The sequence below is a fragment of the Danio rerio genome, chromosome 17 (assembly GCF_052040795.2).
Source record: "Danio rerio strain M-AB ecotype USA chromosome 17, GRCz13ab, whole genome shotgun sequence".
NCBI lineage: Eukaryota > Metazoa > Chordata > Actinopteri > Cypriniformes > Danionidae > Danio > Danio rerio.
This window is the reverse complement of record NC_141037.1, coordinates 8,832,845-8,854,223: the sequence shown is the minus strand read 5'-3', so window position 1 is coordinate 8,854,223 and position 21,379 is coordinate 8,832,845. Positions and strand designations below refer to the sequence as shown.

The 21,379-nt window shown below is 34.1% G+C and overlaps 1 protein-coding gene across 19 annotated transcripts; it reads left to right on the top strand.

Annotated features, from left to right (window-relative positions):
• The first annotated feature begins 1,040 nt into the window (after nt 1-1,040).
• Nucleotides 1,041-19,399, top strand: rmnd1 (required for meiotic nuclear division 1 homolog). Of its 19 annotated transcripts, none has more exons than XR_015512590.1 (13): nt 1,041-1,171; nt 4,309-4,502; nt 4,625-5,013; nt 7,529-7,637; nt 8,686-8,761; nt 8,871-8,910; nt 10,883-10,983; nt 12,476-12,582; nt 12,667-12,758; nt 15,071-15,147; nt 15,222-15,342; nt 17,893-18,009; nt 19,212-19,399. XR_015512590.1 is itself a non-coding variant. In XM_087289123.1 (13 exons), exons 3-13 carry the CDS (start codon nt 4,627-4,629, stop codon nt 19,242-19,244), a joined length of 1,233 nt encoding a protein of 410 aa, XP_087145249.1. In that variant the 5' UTR covers nt 1,041-1,171; nt 4,309-4,502; nt 4,625-4,626; the 3' UTR covers nt 19,245-19,399.
• The last annotated feature ends 1,980 nt before the right edge of the window (nt 19,400-21,379 follow it).

Sequence of the window (21,379 nt, the reverse complement as noted above, 5' to 3'; positions counted from 1 at the left end):
ATTAATAAATAAAAAAATAGTAAAAAAGAATGACCTTACAATTGTATTCAATGAAAAGCATAAAAAGAAAGCATCTAAATAAAAGGATTTCCTTTAAATATCTCTGTATAATATTACTTAAATTAAATGAAATATTTGCTTGTGAATGACAAATCTACCATATAAAATAAATAAAATAAAGAAATTTGTGCTGTGTTCCAGGGCAGGAGTGTTTATTTTTGATATCATCATAATAAAATAGTGTCATATAGTAAAGGATTATTATATATACAGCTGAAGTTAGAATTATTAGCCCCCTTTAAATTTTCTTTTTTGTTGTTGTTGTCTTTTTTTAAATATTTGCAGAATTATGTTTAACAGAGCAAGGAAATTTGTAAAGTATGTCTGATAATATTTTTTCTTCTGGCGAAAGTCTTATTTGTTTCATTTCAGCCAGAATAAAAGCAGTTTTTATTTTAATGACAAAATTATTAGCCCCTTTAAACTATATTTCTTTTCTTAGAACAAACAATAACTTATGCAATAACTTGCCTAATTACCCTATTCTGCCTAGTTAACCTAATTAACCTAGTTAAGCCTTTAAATGTCACTGTAAGCTGTATAGAAGTGTCTTGAAAAATAAGTAGACAAATATTATTCAGTGTCATCATGGCATCGATAAAATAAATCAGTTATTAAAAATGAGTTATTAAAACTATTATGTTTAGAAATGTGCAGAAAAAAATCTCTCTGTTAAACAGAAATTGGGGGAAAAATAAACAGGGAGGAGAATAATTCTGACTTCAACTGTATTATATTTATATAGCTTATATAATCTTATTATTGATAAATAAAACATATTAAATAATGCTAGGCCTTGCTAGCTCAAAAAAAATGAAATAAATACACGGTTTCTATCGTTTTTTGTTTTTGTTTTTTTGTTTGTTTTTGTACTCTTATTAATTTTACTTATATAAATATCTAGTAATCATTTTCCTCGTGGAGGAACTTTTACGTGCTATTTTGACGTCATCAAAACACAGGAAGTGCCTGGATCTCTCGTGCGCATAGATAGCTCGTGAGTTGGAACTGTCAAATGAGCTTGAAGTGAATGCGTGAGGATGTAGCAACATTTGTATCGCACAACTTCTACCATCAAGCTCTTTATTTTGGGTGGACTGTGAATGTACAGGTACGCTAAAAATAATAATGATATACACATCAGTGAATTATTAAACAAGTCAGTGAGCAACATTCGTGTTTACAGTACTGTAAGTGAGCAATTGATAACGTAAGTGTGTGTGTTTTATATCGGAGCGCAGCAGACACGTGTTTTTTTTTCATTTCTGCTCAAAAATATACCTTTTAAATGAGATATTAGCTACTATGAACGTAAATTTGACTTATTCGCTGTGTTCACATGCTTGTCATTCAAGGTCAATTGAATAAAGGTCTTTAGGCGATGTATATAATGCTAGTTTTGCTAGTTTATTTATTGAGGTAAAGTTGGTTTTATATTCACACATTCTGACTTACTCCCTAGTAATATAATTTCATAAAAGTATTATTTGCTAAATCTAAATAGGTAAATCCTAATAGCAGCCAATGACTATCAAAGTAGAACATTTTTCAGTCAAATAAATAGTGCTCATGTTGTTTAGAAGTGATACTTTGCATGTGATTTCAGACCCAATATTTAAAGTAGTGAGGCAAACAATATAGGGAGCATGTCACAAATTGCCACTGAAGGAATGTGCAAATACAGTGGGTACGGAAAGTATTAAGTCGGGGCTCTGGCTGGGCCATTCAAGAACAGTCGAGTTGTTGCATTCATATTTCTCTCGATTGCAACCTCTCACCCTGTCCCTGCAGCTGAAAAACACCTCCACTACTATTGGTGTAACGGATCACAGATCTCACGGTTCAGATCACATAAAGGTTTTTAGTCACAGATTTTTCGGATTAGCCAAAAAGAGGAGGAGACAAATGTCATTTGCTTTCCTTTTATTAGAAAGACAGCACTGCAAGCATCTTTGGTTTTAACAAACAGAACTTAGAAGCTGTAATTTTATTAAAAATTTAATGAAGAAATAATCAGCCGAATAAAAATAAATTGTAAAATATTAATTACTGTGAAAAATTCACTGTTACTACTGTAGCTGATCTAACATTATAGTTTGTACCCACATTTATTTTCAGTCTCATTTTCAATAAATGATGCAGTTACTCACTCATAAAACTTCATGTTTCATTGCTAGATGTATCTTTTTTTTTTTATAAAAAACTATTCAGTGGCATATTTTTGATGGCCACCTATCGGTAAAAAAAAAAATTCTTATGTAATTGTGTCTAATGATAAGTAAAAATGTTTTCCGAAATGTATATTTGTCTCGAGCTTTGTAAAAGTGTTTCACACTTTGTAACGTTGTTTTGCACTTCCCAGCCACTGTACTACTTTACCATAAACACAAACTGCTATCCCAGTACTTCAGTGTTATTTGACTGTTTGTAACTTCATAACTAACTCAAAAGACTGAATCTCTTTCTTGATTTTTGCGTTTTCCGATTTGAATCCAGCAATTTGTGCGAATATTAAACGTATGCAAATCACCATCATTTATAATTTATGTTGTGTGGGTGTTGAGATCCCAATCTTTTAATGATTAATCGAGCAGCTTACACTGAATGCATTAATGCAGGCTAAGTTAATGTAAATTAATGCACAAGTAGTGACAGAAATTACCTTTAATGAAACCCACCACGTGCCAAATAACCCACCACAACATCTTACGTCATCATTATACTTTACAGGAAAGCCTAAATGCTTTCTTACATGTGATTTGAATGAAGTGAGAAGCGATCTCTCTGTGATCGTTACCAATTTAGGATTAATCTACCAGTAAAAAAAATTCAATCAATCCGCTGGCCAAGTGTGTTCTGAACCGTGGGTTGTGATCGTACACATCATGGAACAACCCAGATCTGTTACACCCCCCTACAAAGCATGATGCTGCCATCCCCCCAGCATCACTGTTGGACTGTATTGGACAGTGCCTGATTTTCTCCACACATACCACTTAGGCCCCGTTTACACTAGTGCGTTTTAGTTTTAAAACGGCGTTTTAGAATGAAAACGATCCGCGTCCACACTCGCTTTTTACCCAGTGTTTCTGAACTGCTCTCCGTCCACACCAAAACGCTGAAAACGCACATCACGTGACCACACACACACACACACACACACACACACACTTTGGCAATCGCTGGAGCCCATCTACCCAGATGAGAGCTCTGCTAGTCGGACTTCTCATCAAGCATCTCCCGCTGGATCTAATCTCACTATATTTATTAAACGTGATATATCATTCATCTTGTTGTCTTTATCTAACGACATATTCCCCGACTTTGGTCATTGGAATCTATTACTTGTTCTCAGGTAACGTGTTTTGGCTGAGCGCAAAGATAAGTTAATGATTAATGTAACCACATAGCCTACATTCTGTATATTGACTGATCGCTTGCCTTTATTTCCTATAGTGTATAAACTTATTGTATGTTATACTTTTATAATGGCCATTATCGATTATTAAAACTGATATTCAGCAAAAGAGAGGGTATGTTTCGTATTTTCACTGAAATTGAAAGGAGGCAGTTGTTGGCTCCGTTTTGTTAGAACTATTCACACAGTGAAGATGACGCTCATATATGCAGCACGACGCCTCAACATTTCTGCTGTCTGTTTAGTTGTTAATATTAAAATAAAAATAGGCAGTTCCTTATATCAAGTTTACATTTTATTGTTGAGAAAGTGAAACAACGTAGCCAGGGTGATGTGAATGAAGTTATAAAGTACACTGTTCCCTGTGAAGATTTACCTGTGTCCTCTGTATGTTTTCCATATCAAACTGAGAAGAAGAGACTGCAGCCTTGATCAAACTTGCGAAGTCTGAACTTACACGGAGAAGATTCAGGACTGAACTGTGTGTTAGGCTACTTAATATTGAGGAAAAGCCCCAATCAGAGAGGCGAATGTCTGCAGCCCCGCCTCCGTTTTCAGATGTCTCCGTCTTTCCCCATCCACACTGAGACGGAGCAGCAGCGTTTCAGAATGAAAACGGCCTCTCCAGCGTTTTCGAAACGCTTCGTTTTCGGCGCTCGAGAACTCCGGCGTAGTGTGGACGGATGGCGTAACCGTAGCAAAACTTATGCGTTTTCAAACTAAAACGCATTAGTGTAAACGGGGCCTTAGAATTAAGGACAAAAAGTTCTATCTTGGTCTCATCAGACCAGAGAATCTTATTTCTCACCATTTCAGCAAACTCCATGCAGGCTTTCATGTGTCTTGCACTGAGGAGAGGCTTCCGTCTGGCCACTCTGCCCCGGCTGGAGTGGTGGTTGACTTTCTACAACTTTCTCCAGTGTGCATATCTGGAGCTCAGCCACAGTGATCTTTGGGTTCTTCTTTACCTCTCTCACCAAGGCTCTTCTCCCCCGATAGCTCAGTTTGGCTGGAAGAGTGAAATGTAAGGAGGCCTGAATACTTTCCGTACCCAATGTAAAGTCAACTGTACATCTGTTTATTTTCTGCTCTGAATTTAAGTTAATTTAACACTGTTTTAATTCTGAAACTCTTTGATTCGCACAGGCATGTTTGTGAAGATGTTATGGAGGTTACAGCAGCCTCTGAAAAGCACACAGGCTTGTGGATTTACTCTCAGACAGATAAATGGCTTAAACAGTGTCACATCCAACAGGTTAAACTGTTCAACACTGGCACTGCAAACCCCCTTTAAAGACCAGAGGAACTGTCCCGCCATTTTACATCATTGTATATTACAAAAAAGAGGACCACGTTTTCAAGTGCTGACCCCTTTAAACTTCATATCCAAAACATGGAGTTTCCAAGTAAGATTACAGTCCACAACAGCCGCCACAAACATAGTGCTGAAACAAGGAGGAATGTCTGGGAAAAGGACTTTTAAGGGACCAAGAACCAAGCAACCATCACGAGCCAGTCAACCCAGTCTGGAGGAGGTGTGTTGTTGTTGTTTTTCCTAAGTACATTTTTGACATCAACAGAAGGAACGCCACACCAAATGTGGAAGCAAATAACTTTGATTTAAGATTACCAAAACAAACATTTTTGGCAGATTAACTTGCGCAGATTAATTATTCACTTTTAAGAATAACAATTTAAGCAGGCAAAATAAACATTGTACATTTAGAATTTACTCAGACTGTAAAGTTAAGTGAAACAACAATCGGCAATAGAATAAAGCATTCCCTTAATGCAAAATATTAAAAATTGTTTTTTGATTATTGTTGTATATTGGGGCTAGGGCTGGAATATTTGGCAAAAAAAAAAAATCTAGGTTTTTTATAAAGTTTGACCGATTTTCGATTTCGATTTTTTTTTTTTTATTGTGTTACTAGTCTTCTCAAAACATTACAACAACATGACTGAAGTAACACTCTCTTTAAAAGTAACTTTAAAAACCATCTGGTTAAGGAACATTGTATTTTTAATGGCCATGTCATACAAAAATCGGTCAAGATGTAAATAAATGTAAAACAAATTCTCGAGTTAAATAGCATTGCAGAAGATTTGAATAAGAAATATATGTGTAAATATTGCAGTTGCAGGAATACAGAGGTATTTTTTGCAAGTTTTGCTGAGTCTAGGAAAGACTGGCTGTCAGCTCGGCTTTGACTTTGTCTTCTGATTGAATGACAGGTTGTAAAGCTGCTGCTTTTTCTTAAAAAGATACAGTGGAAGAAAACGACTGAACATGGAAACTGTAAAGCCTAATTTAACCCAATGTGTGAAGTTGTGGACGTATAGCAGGAGCAAATACAAGTACCAGATGTGTGTCTAATATAAATAATATATTTAATCTATTTTTCTTTTTCCCCCTTTTAAATCCCGATCATTTGATGCGCTTTGCTCCACTCTCTGTATTATGCTACCTGATCTGTCTGGTTTTCAACTAGTTCCGCTAAATGACGTCATGGGGGCGGGTACTTTCATTTTCACTGCTACAGGCCCTCACCTCTACTCGTGTTCAAACCAAAAGATCGGCGCGGTTTTTCACATGGCAGGTTTTTACGTCCTTCATGTTGAGATCGAGTTTATCGACTTGATAAGAGACTATATCTTGACAATCCACACAGACGTGACTCAGACTAATGCAACAAGTAAAATCCTACATGACTTCACGCTTTAACAGGCAGTCAAGCTGGTCGCACACCAGAAGCGCCGCGACACGGCGCGCACATGACAGTTTAAACTATCACACACCAAACGCGCACATTTGCATGATATTTAAAATGAAACGAATCAGATGGCGCTCTGTGGCGCGGCTGAAAAATGAACTGCGTCCTGATTCGTGGCTGGGCGGTGCTGGTGTGGTGTGTGTATAGAAACCTGAGCGCGTCGCCGAGAGGCGCTTCGTGCTTCATACAGAGCACATTAGTGCCATTATAATGTATTAAATGTATTTTTTTTTTTAAAAAATCGCGATTCTCGATTTAATATACAATTAAATCGTCATCAAAACGTAAATTCGAATTAATCGAAACAATCGGAAAAATCGCCCAGCCCTAATTGGGGCTGTGCGATTAATCGAAATTCAATCGCAATCGTGATTTGAAACGTTGCAATTAGCTAATTGCAAGAGGCTGCGAAAATATATGAAATATATATGTATTATATAATTTTCCCCACCCAGAGCAAATGCCTGTGTGTGACAGTCTTATTAGCCAATTGAGTGAGCACAATTTTGTTCTGCCCAATCAGAATTGCGCAACCGAACTATGCGGAAAGCCCACAATAAAAAACAAACAAGAAAGTGCGGACAAGTAGAATGATGTCTGCCGCTTCAGCAGTAATAGACAAATTCCTATTAAAGAATAACAGCATGTCGGTAATATTAGAATATATTGGTTTCAAAGTCAAAGACACCGAACAAAATCAGGTAATTTGTAAAACCTGTCGCAGTAATACAACAACCAGCACCTAAAAAACCACCACAGGCGGCTATATGAGGAGTGTCTTGCTAAAAAGTCAACTAAAAGTATTGCTAATAACACTCAATCTAGTAGCTAGCAAAGTACAATTCCAGAGATGTTTGCAGTTGTTACACCATATGAACAAATATCACAAAGGCACCAGGAGATAACTAATGCCAAAAATCACTTCTGTTTGCTCTAGAGAAAAAATATTGTTTAATTTCTGAATATTTCTAAACAAATTTGAACAAATGTTTAAGTAAGTTAATATGTTTTCAGTTCCTTTTCTTAACTAACATTCACTGCATTTTAGCGGTAAGAAGCTACGATACAGAATATTGATATTAAATCGCAAATCAAATCGAAATTGCAATATCTTTGGAAAAAAAACATTTAGATATTTTACCCGAATAGCACATCCCTATTGTATATGATTCCAATTTCAAGAAAAATGACTGAAAATTGCTTGATATGTGCCCAGTATTCTGCAATGAGTCACATGTATGATTACTGCTGGTATGCATTTATTTCCATCTTTCAGGACATGATGCAGTGCATTGCATACGCAACAGCAGATCAGTATCACTTACCAACTCTCTGTCACGATCTCATCGCTCACGGCTTCAGTGAAATCAAGGAGTTTCCCAGAGGTCTGTTCATTTGCATCACTTTCACTTTTTAGGTTTTTGACCTTAAAAGAAGACAATACACTTCATTCACACTTTAATAAACATTAAAACAATAAATTATTATTATTTTTAAATTGTTTATATAGTGATGACCATGTTGTTTTATTTTTGATGCTTCACTTTCTGTACCCGAATACTGTTAGACTCTCCAGAAAACCATAAAGCACTGTTTGTTTCGCCTTTATCTCTGCTCGATTGTAATTAAATATGCATGTAATTTATTACAATTTATGCAAACACTTTAAAAAAGTTTTATTATCCTAACCTATCTAAATGAATTAAATCTTTTCAAATAGAGCTATTCAATTCATCTGGTGAAATTATATTCATATTGCGATGTACAGTTGAAGTCAGAATTAATAGCCCCCCTGTTTATTTTTTCCCCAATTTCTGTTTAACGGAGAGAAGATTTTCTCAACACATTTCTAATCATAATAGTTTTAATAACTCATTTCTAATCACTGATTTGTTTTATCTTTGTCATGATGAAAGTACATAATATTTGACTAGATGTTTTTCAAGACACTTCTATACAGCTTAAAGTGAGATTTAAAGGCTTAACTAGGTTAATTAGGTTAACTAGACAGGTTAGGGTAATTAGGTAAGTTATTGTATAACGATGGTTTGTTCTGTAGACTTTTGAAAATGTAATATAATAATTAAGCTATATAAATATATAGCTTAAAGGGGCTAATCATTTTGACCTTAAAATGTTTTTTAAAAAATTAAAAACTGCTTTTATTCTAGCCGAAATAAAACAAATAAGACTTTCTCAAGAAGAAAAAATATTATCAGACATACTGTGAAAATTTCCTTGCTCTGTTCAACATCATTTGGGAAATATTTTAAAAAGAAGAAAAAAAAAATCAAAGGGGGGCAAATAATTCTGACTTTAACTGTATATCACAGAAAAGCAAAATATCGCAATGTCAGATTTTTGCAATATCATGCTGCCCTATTAAAGAGTATGCAGTCTTTATTTGCAGTAAATAAGTCTTGTGGATTTCAGATGCGTCTAATGTTTTGGTGATGGGAACAGATAATTCTGCAAAGCCTTATGATAGTGGCACAATATTCTTCTTCAGGTAAGTTAAATGATTTTAGCCACTTTCATTTCTGAGCTTTAATTTCAGTCAAACGGTCATTGTTATAAAAGTATTTATTGATGTATTTATCTATTTTTTAACACTATAGAGAAGGCTCAGTGGTGTTCTGGAATGTTGAGGACAAAACTGTGAGTAGTGATTACATGTACAGTACATGTGTATAAATTAGGCATGGACTGATATAAGATCCTGACACTATGATAACCTTGGATAAAAATATCATGGTTTCATGGTATTGTGATTACTGCTCTAAAATATATAAATATTTTTTTTAATTGTCTTGGTAAAAAAAAACTAAAAAAATTCCCCTTTGAAAGGAATGTATTTTTATTAAAAAAACATTTATAATATTTTGGAAGGATAAACATTTCAGGCTAAGTAATTAAAATAAATCATTAACTTGTGCTAGTTTCAAAAACACAGATTTGCTTACAACCTAAAAAGACACGACAACCCAAAAAACTAAATAAAATACTTATCAAAAACACATTAAAAAACCTTACATATACTGTAGGAACGGTATAAAAGAAAATATTTGCAGTTGCTTCCTACAGGTTTGATATACTTGCAGTTGTAGCCAGATTGAAACACACCATTTACCCACAGCACATAAACAGTTCACTATATGTGACTAACAAAACATAATTTAATTTCTAACAATAATTTTATTTATTATAACACAGTTTTACAGTTTCTTTTCAATGAGTTAAATAAAAAAAAAAGACTGCTGAAAAAAAAGAAAAAAAAGAGCCTATGTAATGAATTAACATAGTCAAATTAATAAAATAATCAGCAAATGAGAAATAAATGACAGAAAAAGGAATAAAATCTGAAAATATCTCTAAAAAAAATCAGAATTACAAGAATAAAACTTGTTGATTATTTAAATAAGGCAAATGCGTTGATTAACCACTAATGGTGTACGTATATTTTGCAGCCAGTTTAGACCAGTCATTTAATCCTCTTCGAGCAACAAGAGTAAAGTTTTTCTGAATTGTTAAGATTAAAGAATCTATACTATTTACTTTTTCTCTCGGTCTCACTGCTTCGTCAGCTGTGAAGCCTAGCGGAAAGTAGTCTTTAATAAAAGATTAATGCAAAAACGCACACGAGCTTTAGAAAACAAAAGCAAAAGTTGAATCTCGAACATTTCAGGAGATGTAGAAACCCGGGCCGGACGAACTTTTTAAGTCCCAAAAAGTTTCAAGGAACCTTGAAACTGGTTGTCGTCCCCTGCCTAGTATGAATGTGTGTATATATATAAATGAGGACATCCCCTTTGGGAAAATGAATATTTTTATTAATTTCTCAGTGAATGTAGTCAATACATTTTGCTGCATTTAAACGAATCAGTTTAATAAGTTATATCCGTTAATATAAGAGTTTGATCATTAAACATTTTTAGGAATAGAAAAATAACACATTTGAATTCAATCAAGCTTTTGCCAAAAAAAAAAAGAAAAAAAAAGATAATCAACTTTGTAATTTTTTTTGTTTCTCTTGATTTTGTTCTGTTTACTAAAATTTAATTTAATGTTTTTTCCCCCAACATATTAACTTGGGTGTACTAATTTTTGAGCTGTGATCTTAAGTTCTTTTGTTGGATTAGTTCAATTTTTAGCTTTGGCACTGACTAATCGAATGTACAGTTTAAGTCAGAATAATTAGCCCCGCTTTTTTTTCCTATGTCAAATATTTTCGAATGATGTTTAACAGAGCAAGGACATTTTCACAGTATGTCAGATAATTTTTTTTTTATCTGATAAAAGTCTTATTTGTTTTATTTCGGCTAGAATAAAAGCAGTTTTTAATTTTTTAAAAACCATTTTAGGGTCAAAATTATTAGCCCCTTTAAGCTTATTTTTTTTGATAGTTTACAGAACAAACCAACAAACAAATTAAATTCTTCCAGCTTATAGTAGAATTTACTGATATGCAATGACAATTATTCAGTGTGGTTTTCATACATTTTCTATTGTGTCTACGCATGACTGAATATGAAATAGTTTGCAAATAAATCTCCTTCACAAAATTAGTCAAAAGATCATTTGGTGTCCTGCAGGTGTCTACACAATCTCTACCACATATGTTTATCCTTAGATGAAGACAACGATGAAGATTCTCGAGCAGCACGAAATTCAACCCTATGAAGTCGCGCTGGTCTACTGGGAAAATGAAGAGATTAATTATACAGTCGGAGAGTAAGTCACGAAACCTAGTGAAATTACTTTAAAAAAGTAATGAATTACTAATTACAAATTGCATCATTAAAATTGCTTTTCTAATTACTTTGCATGTATTAAAGTAATTTAATTATTCTATAAGTCATTTAATTCCTTGAAGCAATCCTAATTAAAAGATGCATAAATGGACAGTATTTATATATTCTTTTAATTATTTAAATTTGATTCAAACTGTTTTTATAGTAGCTATTAATGTACTCCTAAAAGAAAAGGGAAACATCATATGTATCAAAATACCAAAAATTATTAAATGATGGCACCAAATTTCATTACATATTGTAATTAATTTCTGACTCAATTCATTGTTTCTTAAGCTTGTGCAATTGTCAGACAAATGTAACAACTTTCTTTAGTTGAAAAAATTTAATTATTTTGCTAAACATACACTACCTGACATAAGTATTGTCGTCAATCCCAGTTGTAAGCGCAACAAATAATAACTTGACTTCTAGTTCTAGTTCTACGTAGATTTTTTAGATGAATCATCTGTTGAGCTGCATCCCAATCATCACAAATACTGCAGAAGACCTATTGGAACCTGCATGGACCCAAGATTCTCAGAGAAATCAGTCAAGTTTGGTTAAGGAAAAATCATGGTTTGGGGTTACATTCAGTATGGGGGCGTGTGAGAGATCTGCAGAGTGGATGGCAACATCAACAGCCTGAGGTATCAAGACATTTGTGCTGCCCATTACATTACAAACCACAGGAGAGGGCAAATTCTTCAGCAGGATAGCGCTCCTCATACTTCAGCCTCCACATCAAAGTTCCTGAAAGCGAAGACGGTCAAGATGCTCCGGGATTGGCCAGCCCAGTCACCATACATGAACATTATTAAGAATGTCTGGAGTAAAATGCTGGAGGCATTGAAGATGCAGATCTCCAAGCTCATGGGAGCCGTACACAATATTCATCTTTCTCCACTGCCACATGACTTTATATTCTATACTCTACAATATTTCTGTTCAGTGGTAAGACTTTTGTCTAAGCAAAGTCAGACCTTACTGTCCTAATTAAATAATTAAAAATAAAGGCATGATCATATTTTATTTTGGTGAAATAAGCGTAATCTAGAGGCCTTTGCCTTTCATATAAGCCACTTCTGATACCAAATGATCAACTAGAAGTCAAGGTATTATTTGTTGTTCCTAAAACTTGGATAGGCAACAAGACTTTTGCCAGGTAATGTATTATTTTATATATTAGAACAAAACTGGTGCTTATTTTCTGCTTTTCTAAATTGATTTATACAGAAATGTTTAATATAGAGTATTTTAGGTAATTACAATATGAGTAACAAAATTTAAGTCACCTAAAAAAGTAACACTATACTCTTCCAGTTAACAAGTAGTAAAAATACAGTAACTAGTTAATTTGTAACTAATTACACACAACACTGAAAACTATACTTCTTGAATGTAATAATTTTTGTTTGTGTTTGTTGGTTCAGAGGTCATTCAAAGCTCCGCCATGGGGTTTTCCTGTTTAATGAAGAGCTGGATTATGAGCAGGTTATTCTGGAGAAGTTCGCTTTTTCCAATGCCTTATCTCTGTCAGGTGGGATCATGTTAGCACATTTATCAATAACACTGTGATTAATTAATATCAGTCCTTTCATGTGTGTTTATTGCTTGATTTCAGTGAAACTGGCAATATGGGAGGTCACTCTCGACAGCTTTGTTGAGTCCATCCAGTCAATTCCTGAGGTATAGATCCACTTATGTACTCTTTAGGTAATACCAGCATTTGCTGCTCTTTGTTAGAAGAATTATCTCTCTATATTTAATCGATGCATAAACACACAGTTGCAAACACAGTTATTAGCCCTCCTGTGAATCTTAAATTCTATTTCAAATATATCCCAAGTATCACTACTTAAACAAGACTTGTGATCCAAACACAACATAATATAAATAAACAATGGCCTAAGGGCTCCAACAGATTTATTAACATAACGTAATTAGCAAAACAATCCACAACGACAAGAAGAGATGGGGAGCCCAACAACATCATAAGCTATGTTTCCATTTTGCAAATGCGCATAAAAAAACCAGTTGATGGAAACGCCATGATGCGCATACATTTTGAAAATGCACCAAAAAAAATGTATGCGCCTAACTGGGTAGGATAAACTTTTTATTTGATAAGAAAAGATGCGCATAAACTGCGATGTAAACACTTTTACCGCACAAACTCCAGCATGCGCATTAAAAAAGGTCATGTGATTTTGTTAAAAGAGATCATGTGATGCTTAAAATGTGTGTAAATGGATAAAACGTCAGGCTGAGCACATTATAAAACATCTGAAATGTTGTTTTGGTCATTATAAAACACCTAACCATTTCAGTATTAATGCTATTATATTATTAATGACCTCCAGAATCAAGAGCGCCTGTGCTCCGCGTCTGACAACTTCAAACGCCACTGCGCGCTCACTACTTGTCAGGATTGTCTTCTGAGGCGCATTCATTTAGAAAAGATTGATGCAGCTTCTCCTACTGCAGCAAAGGCAGTTTTTACTGTTGATATTTGGTGGCAGTTAATCAGGAAGTGACGATTTTGTTCGCTTTTACTCGTTGGATGAAAACGATGCTTCATTCCCACTTTTTATGCGATAATCCAGTTTTGCGCATAAAGTTTATTTGCATTTTTGGATGGAAACATAGCTATAGATAACAACCAAACAAACCTAAAGCAGGTTGGGACTCCCCACTTCAAACTAAAGTCAAAAGGAAAATACAAAGAAGAACATTACAATAAAGCCATCAGAAACTGCGGTGAAGTGGAGAAATGATGAGCGAGCCAGAAGTTTGCTTCCTTCCTTTTTTTTAAAGCCTGACGTCACCAAATCAACCAATAGCAAACTGAAAAGGGAAAAAGACAAACAATATGAATTAAAGTAATAATTACAGGTAGGAGAACGTCACATGTAACAATTTAATTTAATTTAATTCATGTTTATTTATATAGCGCTTTTTACAATGTAGATTGCGTCAAAGCAGCTTAACATAGTTCTAGCAAAGTCCAGATTTCAGAGTTGAAGTTCAGTTTAGTTCAGGTCAGTATGGTGTATATTTTACTGCTGAAAGTCCAAACACTGAAGAGCAACTCCACCAAAGCGCAGCTCAACAAGTCCCGATCCGAGCAAGCCAGTGGCGACGATGACGAGGTAAAAAATCAACACCAATTGATTTTTAACAGGAGAACCGTATTTCCTATTTTTACCGTATTACCGTATTTACCGTTTTAGCTTGACTGGAATAAATAAAACTATTTTTTTTTAAATCTAAATAAAATCAGCTATGTTCAATATTAGCCTTCTTAAGGAATTATATACCCTCACCGGCCACTTTATTAGGTACACTTGTCCAACTGCTTAATAACGCAAACTTCCAATCAGCCAATTATATGGCAGCAACTCAACTACACATTTAGGCATGTAGACATGGTCAAGATGATCTGCTGCAGAGTTTACAGAGTATGGTCTGAAAAAGAGAAAATATCAAGTGAAAGCCTTGTTGATGCCAGAGGTCAGTGGAGAACGGGGGATTTGCATCATGGATCTGCAGCCAACAAATCTGCAGCAACTGCGTGATGCTATCATGTTAGTATGTACCAAAAAATCTGAGAAATATTTCCAGTACCTTGTTGAATCTATGCCACGAAGGATTAATGAAATTCTGAAGGCAATAGGGGGTCCAACCTGGTACTAGTAGGTGTACCTATTAAAGTGGCCGGTGAGTGTATTTTTGACTTTCGGAAAAAAAAAAAAAACACTTGTCGAATGACTTGGCTAATTAACCTAACTTGCCTAATTAACCTAGTTAAGCCTTTAAATAGCACTCTAAGATGATTTATGGACTGTCATAATGGCAAACTATAATGATCAAAAATGTGTTGAAAAAAATCTGTTAATCATCACTTGAGCAAAAAAATATATAAATAAATAAAACTAGGGCTAATTATTTTGCCTTCATCTAAATGAGTTGTATGTATTTTTTTCAATATTTATTGTCATTGTCATATATATTTTTTTTGTTACCAGATGCTCAAGTCTGGACAAAGAGTGAAACTGTCGAGGGCTGACGTCATGCAGAAAATAGGGGAGCTCTTTTCTTTGAGGTCTGGATTGTTTTGGGATCGTATAATCACCGATAATCTACTGCTCTTCTCATGATCTTTTTACACTTTTACAGGCATTGCATAAACCTGAGCTCTGATTTACTGATCACACCTGACTTCTACTGGGACCGAGAAGATCTGGAGCTGCTCTATGACAAAACCTGCCAGTTCCTCAATATCAACAGAAGAGTCAAGGTTAGTGAATGTGCACGAAATAACTCTTCATGCCCACTTATTTAGAATGGATGCATGATCTGATGAAGTCTATTCAAATAAAAAAAGGTTAGATATACAGTTTGAGTTAATTAGGGATGCACAATATATCGGTTTAGCATCAACATCGCAATGTGTTCATTCACAATAGTCACATTGCAGGATATGCATCGTTGTGTTTGTATTATAATTGATCATTTGCATATGTCTTTGATTGTATAATGATTTTAAAAGCATTCAGGTGTTGAGAAATTGTACCATTTGTGACTTTAACAACATTTAATTTTATTGAAATGTTTTATTTCTATTATTAAGTTACTGTACCTGAAGACTGTTAGACTCAGGAAACGTTAAACACAGTTTATATCAATTGTATCTTTTCCTTTTTTTTAATTTTTTATTATTATATGTTATGGAAATGCACTCCCACTGCAGAATAATCCTAATCAATCTAACATTATAAATAACTTTCAAATAATATTAAGTCACCTGGGGAAATTGTTTTTATATACACTCACCGGCCACTTTATTAGGTACACCTGTCCAACTGCTTGTTAATGCAAATTTCTAATCAGCCAATCACATGGCAGCAGTTCAATGCATTTAGGCATGTAGACATGGTCAAGATGATCTTCTGTGGTTCAAAGCGAGCACCAGAATAGGGAAGAAAGGTGATTTAAGTGACTTTGAACGTGGCATGGTTGTTGGTGTCAGACGGGCTGGTCTGAGCATTTCAGAAACGGCTGATCTACTGGGATTTTCAACCATATTTAGGCTTTACAGAGAATGGTCCGAAAAAGAGAAAATATCCAGTGAGCGGCAGTTCTTTGGTCGCAAATGCTCTGTTGATGGCAGAGGTCAGAGGAGAATGGCCAGACTGGTTCCAGCTGAAAAAAAGGCAACAGTAACTCAAAAACCCCTCGTTACAACCGAGGTCTGCAGAAGAGCATCTCTGAACACACAACACGTCCAGCCTTTAGGCAGATGGGCTACAGCAGCAGAAGACCACACCGGGTGTCATTCCTGTCAACTAAGAACAGGAAACTGAGGCTACAATTGGCACAGTCTCACCAAAATTGGACAATAGAAGATTGGAGAAATGTTACCTGGTCTGGTGAGTCTCGATTTCTGCTGCAACATTCGGACGATAGTCAGAATTTGGCATCAACAACATGAAAGCATGGATCCATCCTGCCTTGTATCAATGGTTCAGGCTGGTGGTGATAGTGTAATGGTGTGGGGGATATTTTCTTGTTACACTTTGGGCCCATTAGCACCAATTGAACATTTGTCAACGCCACAGCCTACCTGGGTATTGTTGCTGACCATGTCCATCCAATCCAGTAATAGTAAGGTGTACCTAATAAAGTGGCCGGTGAGTGAATATCAGAATATAGACATATTGCTGTCCCATTTTAAAAATAATAATAAAACATAATAGTAAAGAAATAATAAAGGATTTGACAAAATGATAAATAATAAAATATAAATAAATAAAACTGTATATTTGACCTCATTTCCTTGCCCCTGGCTTAGTTATTAATGGACAGCACATATAAAATATGTATGCTTATATGTGTTCTTTTCTTTCTTTATTTCTTAATTTATTTACTTTTATTATTTATTTATTTTTTACTCTTGTACCTGTTGCATATTTGTTTTTCTATATTTTTCTGTATTGCTTTTATGGCCCAATATGTGTAAGTTTTATTTATAAAGTTATTTTATTTGACTTATTATATATTTTTTGTTTGTGATTTAACCTAAATATTGTTCTTAGTGCAAGAATTTATAATTGTACTGTTTGACTAAGCTGACAAGAAAATAAATGAATGAATGAATGTTTGAATCAGAGAGGAAGAAAATGTGATCTAATTTAGTTTTCTGATGATAGACTGGAACAATTGATGTCTTTTGAATGTCTTACCGATTGTTTATATTTGGTACTGCAACTCTCTGACTAATATGCGTCAATATAACAGTTAAAGTACACATGGAATCAAAACTAACCATATTGATTTTGTTAGCTCACGTTGCTAGTTTTGTGTTGAACAATTCATTTGTGCATGTCAGTAAAAACAAATGGTTTGCTATTGTAATCTAAAATTGAAATCTGAAAATGCACTTCCTGTTTGTTTTCAGTTTAATTCTCAGATTACATCTGTCTGATGTATTGGGCGGGGCTAACACACTTAACCACGCCCCTCCAGCTGTCAGTTTTGTCAACAAACAGTAATGATGTGGAGAAGGCATCTGTTAGGTTGTAATAACTCTCCCCAAACCATTTTCCTGAGCTGACTGATTGAAATGGCTACTATACTACATCCAATCAGCTCTCAGTAGATAAAACAAGCCACATATACACTGTTTTCTCAAATAATATTCCGTTTCTCTAGGAGCTTCGTCACAATACGAAACAAAAAAATGGTCACATCTTCCACTTCATGTGGAATTTAGACTAAAAATAAAAGGAGAAATAAGACTTGATGGACATATGTTGGACTAGCTCTAATACACTGTTTGTTTTTTTAGGTTGTGAATGAGAAATTACAGCATTGCACTGAACTAACAGACCTGATGAGGAATCACCTCAGTGAGAAACACAGTCTCAGACTGGAGTGGATGATTGTTGTGCTGATCACCATTGAGGTTAGAAAATACAGAATCAAGGGAAATCCACTTATTTATGCCTAAAAACAAATCACACTCGAGTTCCTTGGATGTTTATCACTCAGATGTTTACAGAGCAATTAAAAAATGAAATATACATTTCTATATCACAAACTATATTTATATATATATATATATATATATATATATATATATATATATATATATATATATATATATATATATATTTATATATATATATATATATATATATATATATATATATATATATATATATATATAATTAATTAATTTATATTAATTTTTTATATTAATATTAATTTTATATTATTATTTTTTTTAACTTGTCAACTTTGCATTTTTACTGTGTTTTTGTGGATATTTTGTAGTTTTTTAGGCATATACTACACAAACATGCCATATTTTGGCTTATAAAACTTTTAAATTATTTATTTTAATTTTTTTATAATTAATATTTTTTTTAATCATTGAAATTCTGAACTAAATTTAATTTAAAATGGTTCTGGATATTGTCTTATATTTTAGGGATAGAATACTACCATCTGCAGGTCAGAGAATAAAGATTCAGCATAGGTTATATGCACAAGTACTTTTAATTTTCAGTAACTCAGTTTAAGCCCATTTAAGTGACCTGTTAAGTGACCAAAATCGCTGTTTTAGGTCTTCCTCTACGATTTCCACTGCTTAATTGAGATACGATATAAAGTGGGTCTCAGAATGTACAAGAAGCACTGCAGTAAATTCCATTATTCTGCACATGTCTTTAAAATATTAACATTTATTTTACCTCAGTATTTTCAGTGGAGTTATGTAAACTGCCTTTTCGTCTCGTTGTACGCTTGAGCACCTAAATGAATGCTTAGATCTATTTACTGTAACTGATTGTTTTTTAATTACATTACAACATTGAAATATGAAATTGAAAAGTCGCATAAGCCTTCCACCAAAAGTTTATACCTGGGGGAAAACACTAGCTGTGCTCAGTGTACTATAATTGTAACTCCCACATACAGTATTTCCAACAGGGGTAAATAGAGATTTATTAATTTTCAGGTTATTTTTCTTGAAGCTTTAGAAAAATTTTCCTCGAAAGTCTAATAAGCTGCATTGTCAAAAACTGCTGAAATGTCTACATACTCTGATTTATGTCCTCCAATTGTTTATATAAATGCTGTTTCCTCATTTTCCTCTCTCTGTAGGTGATGTTTGAGCTTGCTCGTGTGATCTTCTGAGGACCAGCTGTCTTACAGTAGTATTTTGTAAACCAGCAGATAATTTTATCTTCTGTTAATGTAATTGAAGGACTCATTGATTAGTCTTCTGGTCTTTTTCTATTATTAATGTGACACAGAATCCACAAATAAAGGTTTTAACTGAACTGTCCAGATATAGTGGGTGAACAGTGGCTTATTATGTTTCTGTTTGGCTCGTTTATAATCTCTGTGGATAAATAATTGTGGATTATTGGCATGCTACAATTTTAGCGAGTTTTATTGGATTGAATTCACTGTTGTCCTGAGATGACCACCCCTGCTGTTTTTTTTTTATTTTATTTTTTTAAATGCAATATTGCGAATATAATGAACATACAGTTGAAGTCAGAATTATTAGCCCCCTTTTGATTTTGATTTTCTTTTTTAAATATTTCCCAAATGATGTTTAACAGAGCAAGGAAATTTTCACAGTTTGTCTGATAATATTTTTTCTTCTGGAGAAAGTCTTATTTGTTTTATTTCAGCTAGAATTAAAACAGTTATTAATTTTTTAAAAAACATTTTAGGGACAATATTATTAGCCCTTTTAAGCTATTTTTTTTTCTCGATAATCTACAAAACAAACCATCTGTATACAATAACTTGCCTAATGACCCTAACCTGCCTAGTTAACCTTATTAACCTAGTTAAGCATTTAAATATCACTTTAAACTGTATAGAAGAGTCTTAAAAAATATCAAGTAAAATATTATTTACTGTCATTTTGACAAAGAGAAAATAAATCTGTTATTAGAAATACATTTTTAAAACTATTATGATTAGAAATGTGCTGAAACAATCTTCCCTCCATTAAACAGAAATTGGGGGAAAAAATAAACAGGGGCGCTAATAATTCAGGGGGCTAATAATTCTGACTTCAACTGTATATATAATAAATCTGTGACCAAAACTCGCAGTTCATTATATGGAAAAGCAACAAATGTGCCTGATACTATATTGTGAGCTCTGCTACCCTCCCATGTTTATTAGAGTGATTTTAAGGGGGCCCGTATTCATTCTACTGATTTCTAACATCCTCTATTTTTATACTGCAATGTAACTGCTCTGATGTGTACAAACAGAGGATGACACGGTAGCTCAGTGGTTAGCAGTCGCCTCACTGCAAGAAGGTCACTGGTTCGAGTCCTGTCTGGGTCATGTAGCATTTCTGTGTGGAGTTTGCATGTTGTCCCTGTGTTGGCGTGGGTTTCCTCCGGGTGCTCTGGTTTCCCCCTACAGTCCAAAGACATGCGGTACAGGTGAATTGGGTAAGCTAAATTGTCCGTAGTGTAGTGTATGAGTGTGTATTGGTTTCCTAGTTATGGGTTGCTGCTGGAAGGGCATCTGCTGTGTAAAACATGTACTGGATAAGTTGGCGGTTAATTCCGCTGTGATCCCTGAATAATAAAGAGACTAAGCCGAAAAGAAAATGAATAAATGAATATTATGTTCTGTCATCTCTGTGAAACGTTTGGTAAATACTTGAAAAAGTATAAAACTATTTCACCGGAGGGCTGAAGTACATTTGTTTCTTGAATTGTATGTAAGGGCTGTTATCATCACATGACATCATTATAAAAAGTAAATAAAAAAACAAGACGATGCATAATAAATATGCACACACAAAATTGAGGTTGTTCAACAACTTTTATTATTATAATCTAGATATACTGTAGGTGTATGGAACAAAATAAATGCCAAAAGTATTGAAGTAAAAAGCTTATCGAATAGCACAAACTGAAAATAATAATACATTGAATTAACAACTGCTGGCATTTTAATGACTTGCATTGCCAGGGTTTGTAATTTAGGTCCTGAAACTTAACACAGCTGTGAATATTTCAGCTAAATATATTTCAAAAACGGTTTCACTCACAAAATATTCAATACTGGTGGAAAATACGCAGCGTAATGTTCAGAGGGTCATTTTCAGTTTCAATTTTATCCAATTTTCAATTTTATTTCAGTTCAAAAAATGGCTTTCAAAAATTCAGTGGATCAAATTCGGCTCTTAAAATTTGACATTACATCCGGGAACTGCAGGAAAAGCATTAGAATACAGATTAACAATCTCCAGCTGCTTTTCCACAAACAGGTGGACCAATTTAAGATGT